This window comes from Egretta garzetta, unplaced genomic scaffold, assembly GCF_000687185.1.
Source record: "Egretta garzetta isolate BGI_Z169 unplaced genomic scaffold, ASM68718v1 scaffold663, whole genome shotgun sequence".
NCBI classification, from domain to species: Eukaryota; Metazoa; Chordata; class Aves; order Pelecaniformes; family Ardeidae; genus Egretta; species Egretta garzetta.
Genome location: NW_009259122.1, coordinates 700,964 through 713,722, shown reverse-complemented (window position 1 = coordinate 713,722; position 12,759 = coordinate 700,964). Strand labels below are relative to the sequence as shown.

The 12,759-nt window shown below is 40.7% G+C and overlaps 1 protein-coding gene across 2 annotated transcripts in view; it reads right to left on the bottom strand.

Annotated features, from left to right (window-relative positions):
* RFC4 (replication factor C subunit 4) overlaps positions 1-12,753 on the bottom strand; it is a 16,330-nt gene extending 3,577 nt beyond the window's left edge. For both annotated transcript variants that reach the window (XM_035891153.1, XM_009635537.2), the window contains exons 1-8: positions 12,584-12,753; positions 11,833-11,911; positions 6,224-6,303; positions 4,897-5,016; positions 3,869-4,012; positions 3,464-3,584; positions 2,891-3,016; positions 1,184-1,264 (exon numbers count right to left, since the gene is read on the bottom strand). In XM_035891153.1, coding sequence (XP_035747046.1) covers positions 1,184-1,264; positions 2,891-3,016; positions 3,464-3,584; positions 3,869-4,012; positions 4,897-5,016; positions 6,224-6,303; positions 11,833-11,911; positions 12,584-12,717 — 885 coding nt within the window. In that variant the 5' untranslated portion in view covers positions 12,718-12,753. The remainder of the gene's footprint in view (positions 1-1,183; positions 1,265-2,890; positions 3,017-3,463; positions 3,585-3,868; positions 4,013-4,896; positions 5,017-6,223; positions 6,304-11,832; positions 11,912-12,583) is intronic.
* Between the last annotated feature and the right edge of the window lie 6 nt (positions 12,754-12,759).

The window sequence follows — 12,759 nt, the reverse complement described above, 5'->3', positions numbered from 1 at the left end:
GCTTGTGACCGGCCGCCAACTGGATTTAACTGCATTCACCACAACTCTTTGGGCCCGGTCATCCCGCCAGTTTTTTACCCAGTGAAGAGTACACCTGTCCAAGCCACAAACAGCCAGTTTCTCCAGAAAAATGCTGTGGGAAACAGCTTTACTAAAGTCCAGGTAGACAGCATCCACAGCCTTTCCCTCACCCACTAAGTGGTTTACCTTGTCATAGGAGATCAGGTTAGTCAAGCAGGATCTGCCTGCCTTTCGTAAGACCATGCTGACTGGGCCTGATCACCTGGTTGTCCTGTAAGTGCCACGTGATGGCACTCAAGATGATCTGCTTCATAGCTTTCCCTGGCACCGAGGTCAGACTGACAGGCCTGTAGTTCCTCGGATCATCCTTCTGGCCCTTCTTGTAGATGGGCATCACATTTGCTAACCTCTAGTCAACTGGGTCCTCCCCAGTTAGGCAGGACTGCTGATAAAGGATGGAAAGCAGCTTGGTAAGCACCCTTGCCAGCTCCCTCAGTACCCTTGGGGGGGATCCCATCCAGTCCCATAGGCTTGTGTGTGTCGCAGGTACACAGTGGTGTAGCAGGTTGCTAACCATTTCCCCATGGATTATGGGGGCTTCATTCTTCTCCCCATTCCTCCCTTCCAGCTCAGGGGGCTGGGTATCCTGAGAACAACTGATATGACTACTGAAGACTGAGACAAAGAGGGCATTAAGTACCTCAGCCTTCTCCTCATCTTTTGTCACTAGTTTTCCCCCCCCATCCAATATAGAATGGAGATTCTCCTTAGCCCTCTTTTTGTTGCTAATGTACTTATAGAAACATTTTTTATCATCTTTTACGGCAGCAGCCAGATTAAGTTCCAGTTGGTCTTTGGCCCTTCTAATTTTCTCCCTGCATAACCTCACAACATCCTTGTAGTCCCCCTCAGTTGCCTCCCCCTTCCTGCTGTACTGTATTTCCAGCAGACACCTGGTAAGTTGGAGCTGTTATCGGCAGCTTTGACAGTTCTTCCTCAGAAGGGAAAGGTCAGAGTACTAACTGGTAAAAGACATGATTCCTGAAATGTGCATCCTAACTGACCTGAGGCCAAACGTTCTTCAGCTGTAGCCCAGCAACAAAGGATTCAAAGGGCAGTGACCTAGAAAAATATCCAGGGTAGAGAACTAAGAGGACTCTACCTTTGCCAGTGTTTCCAGTTTCTCAAATGAACCACTCTGGCAGACAGATAGCAGTTCATCAGTTGTTTCTTTAGGGATGACCTGTAACAAGAAGTAACATTTCTTAATTTCAACTTTGTAAACTTAAAGTTGAAGTTGATGCTTACAGTAACAGATACAAACTGTTTATGAAGGAGGCCATTTTAGCATTTCATTCCTCTACACACCCAACCACTCTCAAGCAAGTATATAAGACAGACTAGCTAAATTCTCAGAGTGAGAGCTAGGCTGTAATATTTGTCCTATGCTGGTGATATTAAAATAAAACTATATCATGACAGTGAATTGTCAAAGTCACCTTCATAAATCCAACACACAATCACTTACCCAGAACACTGACCAAGTGAAAGACCTACTTCAACAATTAGATCAGCCAATGCTTTGTATACCATTCTATACCTAAGCAAAACAGCAAACCAGTTTTCTCTCCAGTGACATACAACAAGATGCAACAAGATCAGACAATAAATCAGAAGGAAAAAAGTTGACAGATGTCATTATTTAGCTCTGAGCAGGGAAGCACTGCCCACATTCTTCCCTTTACTCACTGTCATTTCTGCTAGTTGAGTGTCTGGACAGTTTGATTTCAAAGCTTCTTTAATAATCTTTTGCACTAAGGTCACTCCAGGGTCACAAAAGTTATGTACGACCAAGAACTTGGAAGTCTTTAAGAATACGTAAAGTTTGGTTCCTTTGGTTTAAACAAGCGTTATTCAACAATGGAATTTCATGCTTCTCTTTCCTATCTTTACAGCCAACTTCTGCCAGGTTTCTTAGAAATTGTGATTTACAGATACCTGTAAGTGAAATCCAGCTCTTTTCTACAGCTAGATACACAAAACTGAACGACAAGTTCACTGAGAAAATAGTTTAAAACTGTTCTGTAAAACAGGCACAACAATTGCCTCTGGTTCCACCCAAGTGAAAACCTCACAACCCTTACAATTAGCTATGACGGTAGCACCTTCAAGGGAAGTGTGTCCATCATTAAAGCCCATTTATTTTTCAGCTCCTCATCTCACCTTTCTTGCTTTAGAGGGTAAGTGTTTTGTTGCTATAGGAACACCTTCACACAAGTTTTATTAAATGCATTTCCTCTCAGGTTTCTCACGTCCCCATCAGTATTATGTGTGTCATCCTAGCAGAAATCACTGCTGTTTTGTTAAAAAGCAAAATCTACAGAGATTGAAGAGACACTGTCATTATGAACTTTAAGTTGAAAACGAGCTGCTACTGGAAGTCATTCCCCTGTGGTATTTCCAAGCCATATTTTGCAGTGATCTATACTTACATATACACACATACGTATAAACACACACACACATATATGAAAGCACCAAGATGATGTTTTAGTCTACTGCCCCAGAAAAGACAATACATTTTGCATTCATGGGCAGAATATTTCAACCTCAGTCTGAATTATAAGACTATTTTACAGTTTTCCTTGACTTACATAGTAGCTAGAAACTAGCTATGTAATAAGTCTACAGAATCAGGCAGTCTTTAAAATTCTGGTGGATAGTGTATTGGTACCATACTGCAACGCTAATGGGTATAAAATAATTTTTTAATCAAACTTTGAGCAAAGGTAGATACAGGTAGCAAGTACACTTACTATACAAATGCTTTTCAGACTAATTACGGGAGAAATTGTAAAGCATAGCTTACCCCAGCAATTTCAGTGACTATTTTCTCAGTGATCTCCTTCCCGCCCATTAGGCGAGTGGCACTTTGAAGAAAAGTAATTGCTTTTCTTAAGTCCCCTTCTGACACTTTAACAAGGTAAGATACTGCCTGAAAAATAATGTCAGAAAATGCCAAGTTATACATTCATTGTTAATTAAAATCCAGTACACTTTCTCAGCACACTGATTTTAAAACATCAAGGAGAGCCCAAAGCAGAATGTCGCAGACAGGCACAATACACAAGTTACAAAGCAACCTCTCTACTAATATAAACGCGTGCTGGCAATTTCAGATTGAAGCATGGTTTGACGCAAGTATTCTCAGCACAGAACAAAAAGCCCTACAGTTCTGCTTCAGTTTTCTCTGGTGGACCTTTCTCTGGTTTTAGGAAGAAATGAATCCCATTATGGAAGGAGAAAAATATCTAAATGAATTTATATATTGCATTTAATACAACTGAGCAGTCTGGAAAAGTATGTGGACTTAGCCTCTTTCACAGTAATGCAATTATGCGGTGGATTAAGCAATAAAATTACACGCCAACCACGAAGTTACCTCACTACTGATTTTCACATGTTCCTTCTCAGAAACGTCCAATAGTCTCTGCTGTTGGATTTTGTCTGACAAAGGCTTGAAGCGGAATTTGGAGCATCGAGATGTTAAGGGTTCAATTATTCTGAAAGAAAGGAAAGTAAGTAAATAAATGCATGGGTCAAGTTCATACAGACAAAGCTATCAAGGCAGAAAAGGGCAACATAACCTTGAAACTGTAACACTGTGAAAAATAAAAGTCAATACCTAAACATTGTCTTCAGTCTTGTATTAACATAGCTAAATCTCTATTAACCATGAACAATAGATATCAACCTCTCATTGAAGAGGGAGGAAAAAGCAGGGAAAAAAACCCCTACAGAACAGGAAGAGCATCAAGTCCAAATAAGCAACTAATTCCATATATACCTGCTGATGTAGTTACAAATAAGGCAGAAACGTGTTGTTTTAGATTCTTTTTCCATTGTGCGTCTTAAGGCTGCCTGGGCTGCTGAAGTCATCGAGTCTGCTTCATCCAGGATTACAATTTTAAAAGGAGGACAAACTTTACCACTGAAAAATAAGAAATCCGTTATCCACGAGACATGCAATGTATAGACCAAGTTAAAAAAAAAAAAAATCACTGCAAGTCATAGTTTACTTAAGTATTTATACGGGATAAATACAATATATTGAGAAGTTCAATCTTTTTCAATGATTTTTAGATAACAGACTAATATTTGTAATAAGGGGGAAACTGAGTTTCCATAGAAAGGCTGACACTTGAATACTGCAAGAGTCCTCCAAAATATATATTCTTGCTTTAAGTTTCTTCTTTTAATAACTGATGCAGCACTTCTTTCTACAGGCTTCCCAATTCCTTGAACTTCAAAGAACACTGCAACAGACTAACTTAGGTACAGAAGACCATTTCTTGCCATATAGTCCTGGCATGCACTTTCTTCCTGCTGCTTTTCACAATCTGTTTTTTCCACACATACAGCTTTACCTGTACAGGGCTTCCCACCACCTAACACCAGAATCTTGTTAGCATCTCATAAGCTAGCACCCATCTTGTATAAAATGCTGCAGATTTAGAGGTATTAGAGAAGCAACTTCCACCACCGTTTACCCAAAGAAGTTTCTATATGGTAGTCAGACAACGTTTGCAAAGGCAACAACATTATCACCAAATCCAGAAGTCTTGATCTTTTGGGGTTTTCCTTATCTGCCTCTCTCTAACAGCACTAGTAAAAATTCCTCCCAGGTATTCAGACTCACAATACGAAACTGCATGAAGCCAAAGCCTAGCCAAAGCACTGCATGTGTTGCAAACTCCTGGGCAGTGCTGACTCACCATTTATATTAGATTTATAAAGTTAACCTAAAAAAACCCAACCACATGCTTTGTCCTAAGCAAGAAAGTCCATCAGAGCCAGCTTTGATCCAGCACTTACTCTGAACGGCTTCCAGATGCAGTCAGCTGAGCAAAAGCCTTCACTTTTTCTCGAATCACCTGTATCCCACGCTCATCAGAAGCATTTAACTCAAGGACTCTTTGCCGGAATAATTCAGGCCTGCAAAAGTTTTATTACAACATGTTAGCTGCTAACTCTTGTAATGATATATCATAAAGTATATCAACAACCCTCCTGGCCTTTTTGAATGGCAAGTATTATTCTTGCCAGCACTGCTAAATAACATGCTTTGTTAAAAGACAGGTCAATTCAGATCATTAAATGTGAGGTATGAATTTCCACTAGCTATTTTTACAACTGTCTCTCAGATTGCAGAAAGTAATGAAGTATAAAATTATATCAGTTATCCAGGAAAAAAAAAAAAAAGTAGGAAGCTGGCTTCACTAGTTCAGAGCACTATATTATATACCTTCCTACTTATAAGCTGTGAACAACGTGAAAGAACAAGTAAAATTCCCAGATACGGTCACTGTCAGTGCACTCTGCCATTGCAATACTACCAGAAAGAAATATCTAGAAAGCATAATAAAGGCAGTATTTAGCAGCAGCACTATGCAGCAACACCTCTGATTAAAAAAAAAAAAAAAAAAAAAAAAAAAATCACAGTGGATTTTAAGTTCTGGGAATTCGAATGGACTCATAATGTGGGGTTGTCTTCCCACTATTAAACTAGAAATGGTTCTTTCCAAAAAAGAACATGAGCCAAAAATTGATAACGATTAGAAGTGGGGGGAGGGACTAAAGTCAATATTAGATTTGCTTATAATATCAAACCACCTTCTCATCCATTTTTTGCTTACGAGTCACTGAGTTCACTGCTCAAAAACTCAGAAGTGTTACAAGTGAGTTGATGAATACACACATGCTGAATTTTAGTGTGACTCCCAATATTTCTTCCAGATGCAATTCAATGGTGCATAGAAGAAAATTTACAATTCAGATGTTTCATGAAGTGCTTTGAGATCTACGTGTAGCTAACAATTTACTGAATATACCATTAAAATTGGAATTCCTTTACAAAGTTCAATAAGGCATATGTAAGCCATTTCCTTTCATATTCTTTGCTACAGGGTTACATGGCTGCTAGTCTCAAGTGCTGTAGGTCTATCTTGGCAACAGAAATCAATGACTTGTGACAGGACAAATGAGAAAGATATTTCATGTTAGAGCTGAATTAGAACATGAAGATATTCCTGAAAAAGACCTAGGAGCTACATAAGAACAGGCAACGACAAGAGGCACTCTGTCACGTGATGAGAATACATGTGATAGTCGATGACACCAAAGCAACCTGTTTCCAGCTTACCCGTAGAGTTCTCTAGCAGCTGCTAAGATAGTGGAAGTCTTTCCAGTTCCGGGTGGGCCATAGAACAACAGATTGGGAAGCTGAAATAGCAAGGCACGTTTTTTAAAAAAGCAAATAAGCCAAACAAACCACACACAGGAAAACTTACTGAAAATCTGAGTACCTAATAGAACAGAAATTTTCTACTCCTACTGGTAAATAGCATTAAGTCTTTCATTCTAGGTTATTGCACATAGTCTTCTAAAGGAGGATAAAGAGTTGCCATTTATAACACAGCATGAACAAGCCATTATTTGGTGACACCATCGCATGTTCTATCAGAATCAATACTTCGATTTGTATTTTATTTTGATATATTCCCTCCAGGTCATGTCCGAGATCACTAAAGCCTACAGAACTTACTGTTATGACTGCAGTAACACACAAGTTTATCCCAGGATGCCCTTCAAACAGTCTGGATAACTACTAGCAGTACAGCTGTGACAAAATGTGGCACAGGTTAGCTGTCCCGTACTTTCTTGGCTCCCCAGACTGCCTTTTCAAGCCATGCTGAGACTTCTGCACTCCCACTAAGTTCACTGCAATATGTACAAGGTAGCTTGTGAATGCCTGCCATGTACTGCAGTGAGTGCAATGCAGACATACCCTAACACTAATCAGAGATGCTTGCAATGACTGCCTGGAATACATAGTGCTGGCAAATTTCTACATCCATCCAAGGATTTTTCAAAGGAGACCAGTGGCATTTCTTAAAGAGATTAGGTTAACTGATCTTTCGAGTGATTTAATTAATGACCTCAGCATGAAAAGGAGGATGCACTAAAGAAATATGCTGACACAAGAAAATCAAAGCAGCACAGCAAAGACTGCAGTAATAACATGGATGACATTTAGCAGCACAAAGCATAAAATCTCACAATTTGAGAATATAACGAAGTATCTGCTAGATGTCTGGAATTCATCAGCTGGAATAAAATACAAGCTGACTTTGTTTTGTCTGTCAGTCAGAGGAACAGTACAAGCTTGTGTAACATGTGGTCCTAGGATGTGCAGTTTCAATACAAATGGAAAATTACTAATACTAACACTGGGCTAACAAGACTTCATCTGGAAAACTACACACAGTTCAGGTCACCCCTAGTCAAGGATGATGAATACAAACTGGGAAAGGTGATTAAAGGAGTGAAGAGCCTATCTTATGAGAAGTGACTTTTTTTAAAGAGTTTGATTTAGTTAGCTCTGCAAAACAACAGCTGAGAGTGAATATGACTGATCTCCATAAATACATCAGAGCAACACAGGGACAAAGAACAAAGCTGACAAACCAAATTTGTGTAAGTTAGTCATGACTGAACTTTGGCTGAAATCAAGAAGCTTTATAATTAGCATAGGAGTGATAGCTTTCTGTACCACTATTTCAAGTAATCCCTCTTACGAATTCATAGAATCATAGAATCAATGTTTTGGGTTGGAAGGGACCCCTAGAGGTCATCTAGTCCAACCCCCCTACAGCGAGCAGGGACACCACTAACTAGATCAGGTTGCTTGATTTCCAACCCTTAATAAATGTTCTATTTTTAATAAGAGTGAAATGAAATTAGATTAGAGAATGTTATGCTGAATATAGCAAGCAATGCAGACAGAATGGGAACAGCAAAACCAAAGAGATTCAAAGAGCAGAGAAAAATTAAGGGGTACACAATCCATAATCAGAAAATGAAAGGCAGACAGACCAGTTTGGTAACAAGTATCCTGTTTTAACAACTAAGATAACACATGGAGAACAGATTAAACTGTGTACGTACTGCAAAAGTACAGACAGAAGAATTTAAATCTTCAACCAATTTATAGCAAATAAATTCATTTCCATTTTTGCTTGCTCTTTCTGCCAGTCATTCATTGCTTGTTTCCCTAGTTACTAAAAAGCATCACACAGACTGGCAGGGGCTGGGGAAGGGACCTCAGGAGCTCACCCAGTGCCACCCCCCTGCCCAAGCAGGCTCACCCAGAGCAGGGGGCACAGGACAGCGTCCAGGCGGGGGTTGAAGATCTCCAGAGAAGGAGACTCCACAGCCCCCCTGGGCAGCCTGGGCCAGGGCTCGGGCACCCTCACAGTCAAGAAGTTCTTCCCCCCATTCAACTGGAACCTCTTCTGCTTCAGTTTGTGCCCACGGCCCCTTGTCCTGGCGCTGGGCACCACGGAGAAGAGTCTGGCTCCATTCTTGTGAAAGTAAACAGTATTCAGTACCAAGAAACATTTTTTCAAGTTTAATTAGATACCATAGCATTATTATCCCTCTGTACGTTTTAGGAAAGCTCCAGGTAGAGGAAATGTTTATTGAATGACAGCTGAAAATTCACCAACAACCATGTTAGGTTACCACACTGCAAGGGTAGGTATTTTTGTGGATATTCATAATTTCATGCCTCTGTGTTAATCCACACTCCACTTGTTTTCAAAACAAGCATTAGCAGGTAAAAAGTTTCAATAAGAACCTGTTTCCTAATTCCATTAAACCCATACTTTATTACTGTTTCTGTTTCAACCTCATTTATGCTTGTTTCTCACTGAAGTTATCACCAGTATGTATGCTACTTTTCACCAAGCACAGCCTAATCCTTTATGTAACTGTGGCAGTATTTTTAAACAGACTGCAACCTGATCTGGTTATCCTTTTTTTTCCCCCCCCATGCTTGCCAGGGGAAAGCACGATACATGCAGGCATTATCCTGCTTATGGGAAAGTTACCACATATAGTGCAAACCCTAAGTCTTTTTCTAGAAGTTTCAATGCAAACAAAGATGTAAATTGCAATGATAATCCTACACCTAACTCTCTTTTCAGTCATTAAGATATCAAGTCAATGTAAATTAAAGAATATTATGACACTTGTCAGTTTCTTTGCGAAAAGCAACAACAAATCAACAGTCCTGGCAGACAGAAGTAAATTTCTCCTGTTCAAAACCACTTGGCTTCTGGTCTCCCCAGTTTACAGCAGGACAGATGCTGGCGACTACAAACAGAGATATATCAGGGACTTAAAAGTCCTGCTCCATTTAGCAGCTTCCAAACCAAGGCCCACAAATACTTACAGGCCAGTCAACAAAGGACTGGCGCTCCATTTTCAACACTTAAGGTTTAAATAAAGCACATTACACAAACCTACAGTATTGTCACAGCTGTTTTTTTTGAACTCCCCAGATCTCCAAATTCAAGAAGAACTTCTGAAACAAGTACCAGCCACCTCAGAGTTTAAATTACACTTTTGTCTTTTTGACAGAATGAGTCCTTTCAAGAACAAACAAAAATGTCTGAATTTTAAGAGTCAAATATCTTAAAAGTATTTGCACGATTTTGTTCTTAAATGTCTTGCTGAGTTGGGTAGCTATGGCAAAATACAAAGCCTGTAACTGTAAGCAGAAGTTGCAATTTGTCTTTTCAACTCAGGAGGCAAGACGTCAACACAAGTGTACTAGGCTCATAGTCTGAGAAACATTGCTGATCTAGAAGCTATAAAGCTTTAAATAGCTGTCGCTCAAAATAGAACATCACAACCCATCACCTAAGTGATCTTACATGACTGATATGTCCAGACAGAATAGGTGGCAGCACCTCATTTCTCCTTAGCTGTTAATAGCTCCTTACTAATTACCTCAAGTGTACAAATATTACAATATAGCAGCATTGCTGTTGAAACACAGATTTCTATGGGTACAAGATTACATGACAAGGTCACGTTACGACAGCATTCTCAAAGTAAACTGAATCTGGAGACATGAGCTTGTTGTGGCTTAACCCCAGGCGGCAGCTAAGCACCACACAGCTGCTGGCTCACTCCCCCCCTCCACAGTGGGATGGGGGAGAGAATTGGAAAAAAAGTAAAACCTGTGGGTTGAGATAAAGACAGTTTAATAAAACAGCAGAGGAAAAGAGTAACAACAACAATAATATTGGTAAGAGAATACACAGAATATACAAAACAAGTGATGAACAATGCAATCGCTCACCACCCACTGGCCCATGCCCAGCCCGTCCCCAAGCAGCAGTCACTGCCCCCTGGCCAACTTCCCCCAGTTTCTGTACTGGGCATGACGTTGTATGGTATGGAATACCCCTTTGGCCAATTTGGGCCAGGTGCCCTGGCTGTGCCCCCTCCCAGCATCTCGCTGGCAGGGCATGGGAAGCTGAGAAGTCCTTGACTGGTGTAAGCACTGCTCAGCAACAACTGAACCATCAGTGGTGTATCAACATTCTTCTCACACTAAATCCCAAACACAGCGCTATGCCTGCTGGTAGGAAGAAAATTAACTCTATCCCAGCCAAAACCAGGACAGGACTAAAGAAAGGAATTATACAAGTCTTTCCCAGTTCTGTCATACCAGCTTCATTTTGGCTCCCTATGCTCAAACAAATAAAGTACTTCTGCTTTTGCAAGTTCTGATTAAATTAATATTTTCAGGTAGAAATAGACTCACATTAATCAAAACCAGAATTGCAAAGTAAATTGCCATAACATAAAATTTTCAAATATCAAAGACTACTTGTGCATACTGCTCATCAGAGCACACTATAAGTGAAAGGCTTCCTGCATAAAACTTTGGAAAGTCTAACCTGTTCCTTTCAGCTCTTGGTAAGGAGCCAGCCATATCACAAATGTCATTTTCAGAACCTCCACCAACCACTTCAGCTGGTATTAGCAGTCTGTGAAAACAGGAACAGCTTTTTTTTTTTTTTTTTTGGAACACAAGAATGACCCTTCTAAGTGAAACAAAGTGGAGCAAAAAAAAAAATCCCAGCACGTATGAAGGAAGGAATTGTCCAGATTTGCAAGAAAGCACAGCTATCTCTTTGCTACCTACTTTACTTTTCCCTTCAGTGCCTCCACCTCTCCATCACCTGGTTTGGAGGAAATAACCATCATTCATACTGAATATTTACTAATTTTTTATCCAAAAGCAAATATAAGTGTAAACAAAAGCAACTGAAAATGCTCTGCTTGTCCTCTTTATATTCTTAGGTCACAGATGCCAATACTGCAGTAAAGTTAGTGAAACTGTCATACTTAGCTTACTTGGAAACTTTAACCCAAAAAGTTTGGGGATCACTATCTAAGTAGTAGACCTGGCACTTAAACTTCCCGCATTAGCAAACAGTGTATTTGTTTTAATTTTTAGCAGTTTCACAGAAGCACTGATAGAACACTACAACCGTTTAGGAACAACTACCAATCCGGACTTTTCTATGAAAAGAAAAATTTCCCCTCTCCTCTTAAACATAAATGTCAAAAGTACTAGCTGAATAATAGCGTAGACACAACAAAAGCCTTTCCAGATTTGAAACTATTAGCAGTAAGTTTACTGATTAAGCTTTCCAGAAAAATTCCAAACTGCATCACAGAGCTGTCAATTTTACAATGTCTAGAGGGCTGGAGCCATCACAAATTTTATGCATATATGACAACATACTACAAGGAAGCCACTTAGCTTATTTGTAAGTACCACTGTAAAAATGATCATTGCTGAACTAGAAAAGAGAAGGGTTTTTTTCCCCACTGCCTAACGTTTCTGCCTAAACATACTGATTAGGTAGATGTTGTCATTACACTCACATCAGCACCTTCCAAGGACTTTTTCAGCACAGCAACAACTTCATCCTGGAAGGCAACTTCATCCACATTTTTGGGGCGACTAAATAAAAAGACATTACATGCAATTTATTAGCTAACAACATTTCAGAAGAAAACTGAAATTGAGAAAAACAACATTTCCCTTTCTGATTACATTGGGTACTGGATAATTACAGCAAATTTTGTAGTTGAGGTCAAAACTGTAACAGGAAATCTGTCTAATGCCTCTGGTCTGTATTACTGAAGTGATCTAAGTTTCTCAGGAAGCTCTTTGTGTATTTGTATTGTAAACACGAACCTGAGCTATTTTTAGAAGCAGAGCTGTATTGCAGACTGCAGTATTTTACTGCTCTGTGAGCAAATAAAGGCCTCTCAAAAGCGAAGCATTTAAATGCACCTCTGCACCAAGCCAGAGCCATGAAACCGCACCACTTGACATGGCCAACGGAGGCGTTTTCTGCTCCGTAACACCAACAGAGGGCTCTTGCAGTAGTTCACAGTTCTGGTTTTCCTGTTTGACTAAAAAAGTTGAAGCTGCTCTCCGAGGCGGAGACACGGACCGCTGTAACCTCCCTTGCTAGGCACCCCCTCCCGCTTCTGCACACCCCGTCCAGAGCAAAGCCCCCCACGACCAGCCTCTGCCGCCGCCACCCCGGCCAGCGACCCCCCCTTTTTTTTTGCCCCCCCCGCCGCCACCCCGGCCAGCGACCCCCCTGCCCAGAAGAGCCCTTACTATTTCTCCACCCAAGGGATGGGTTTGAGCTTCTTGCCTTCCCCACTGCTCCCCGCCGCGCCGGCCGCGCTCCTCTCCTTGGCAGCGGGGGGCTTGGTGCTGATGGAAGACGGGCCTTTGAGGAAGGCCTGCATGGCTCGGGCCGGGCCGAGCCCAGAGCCAGCTCAGAGCCTCCC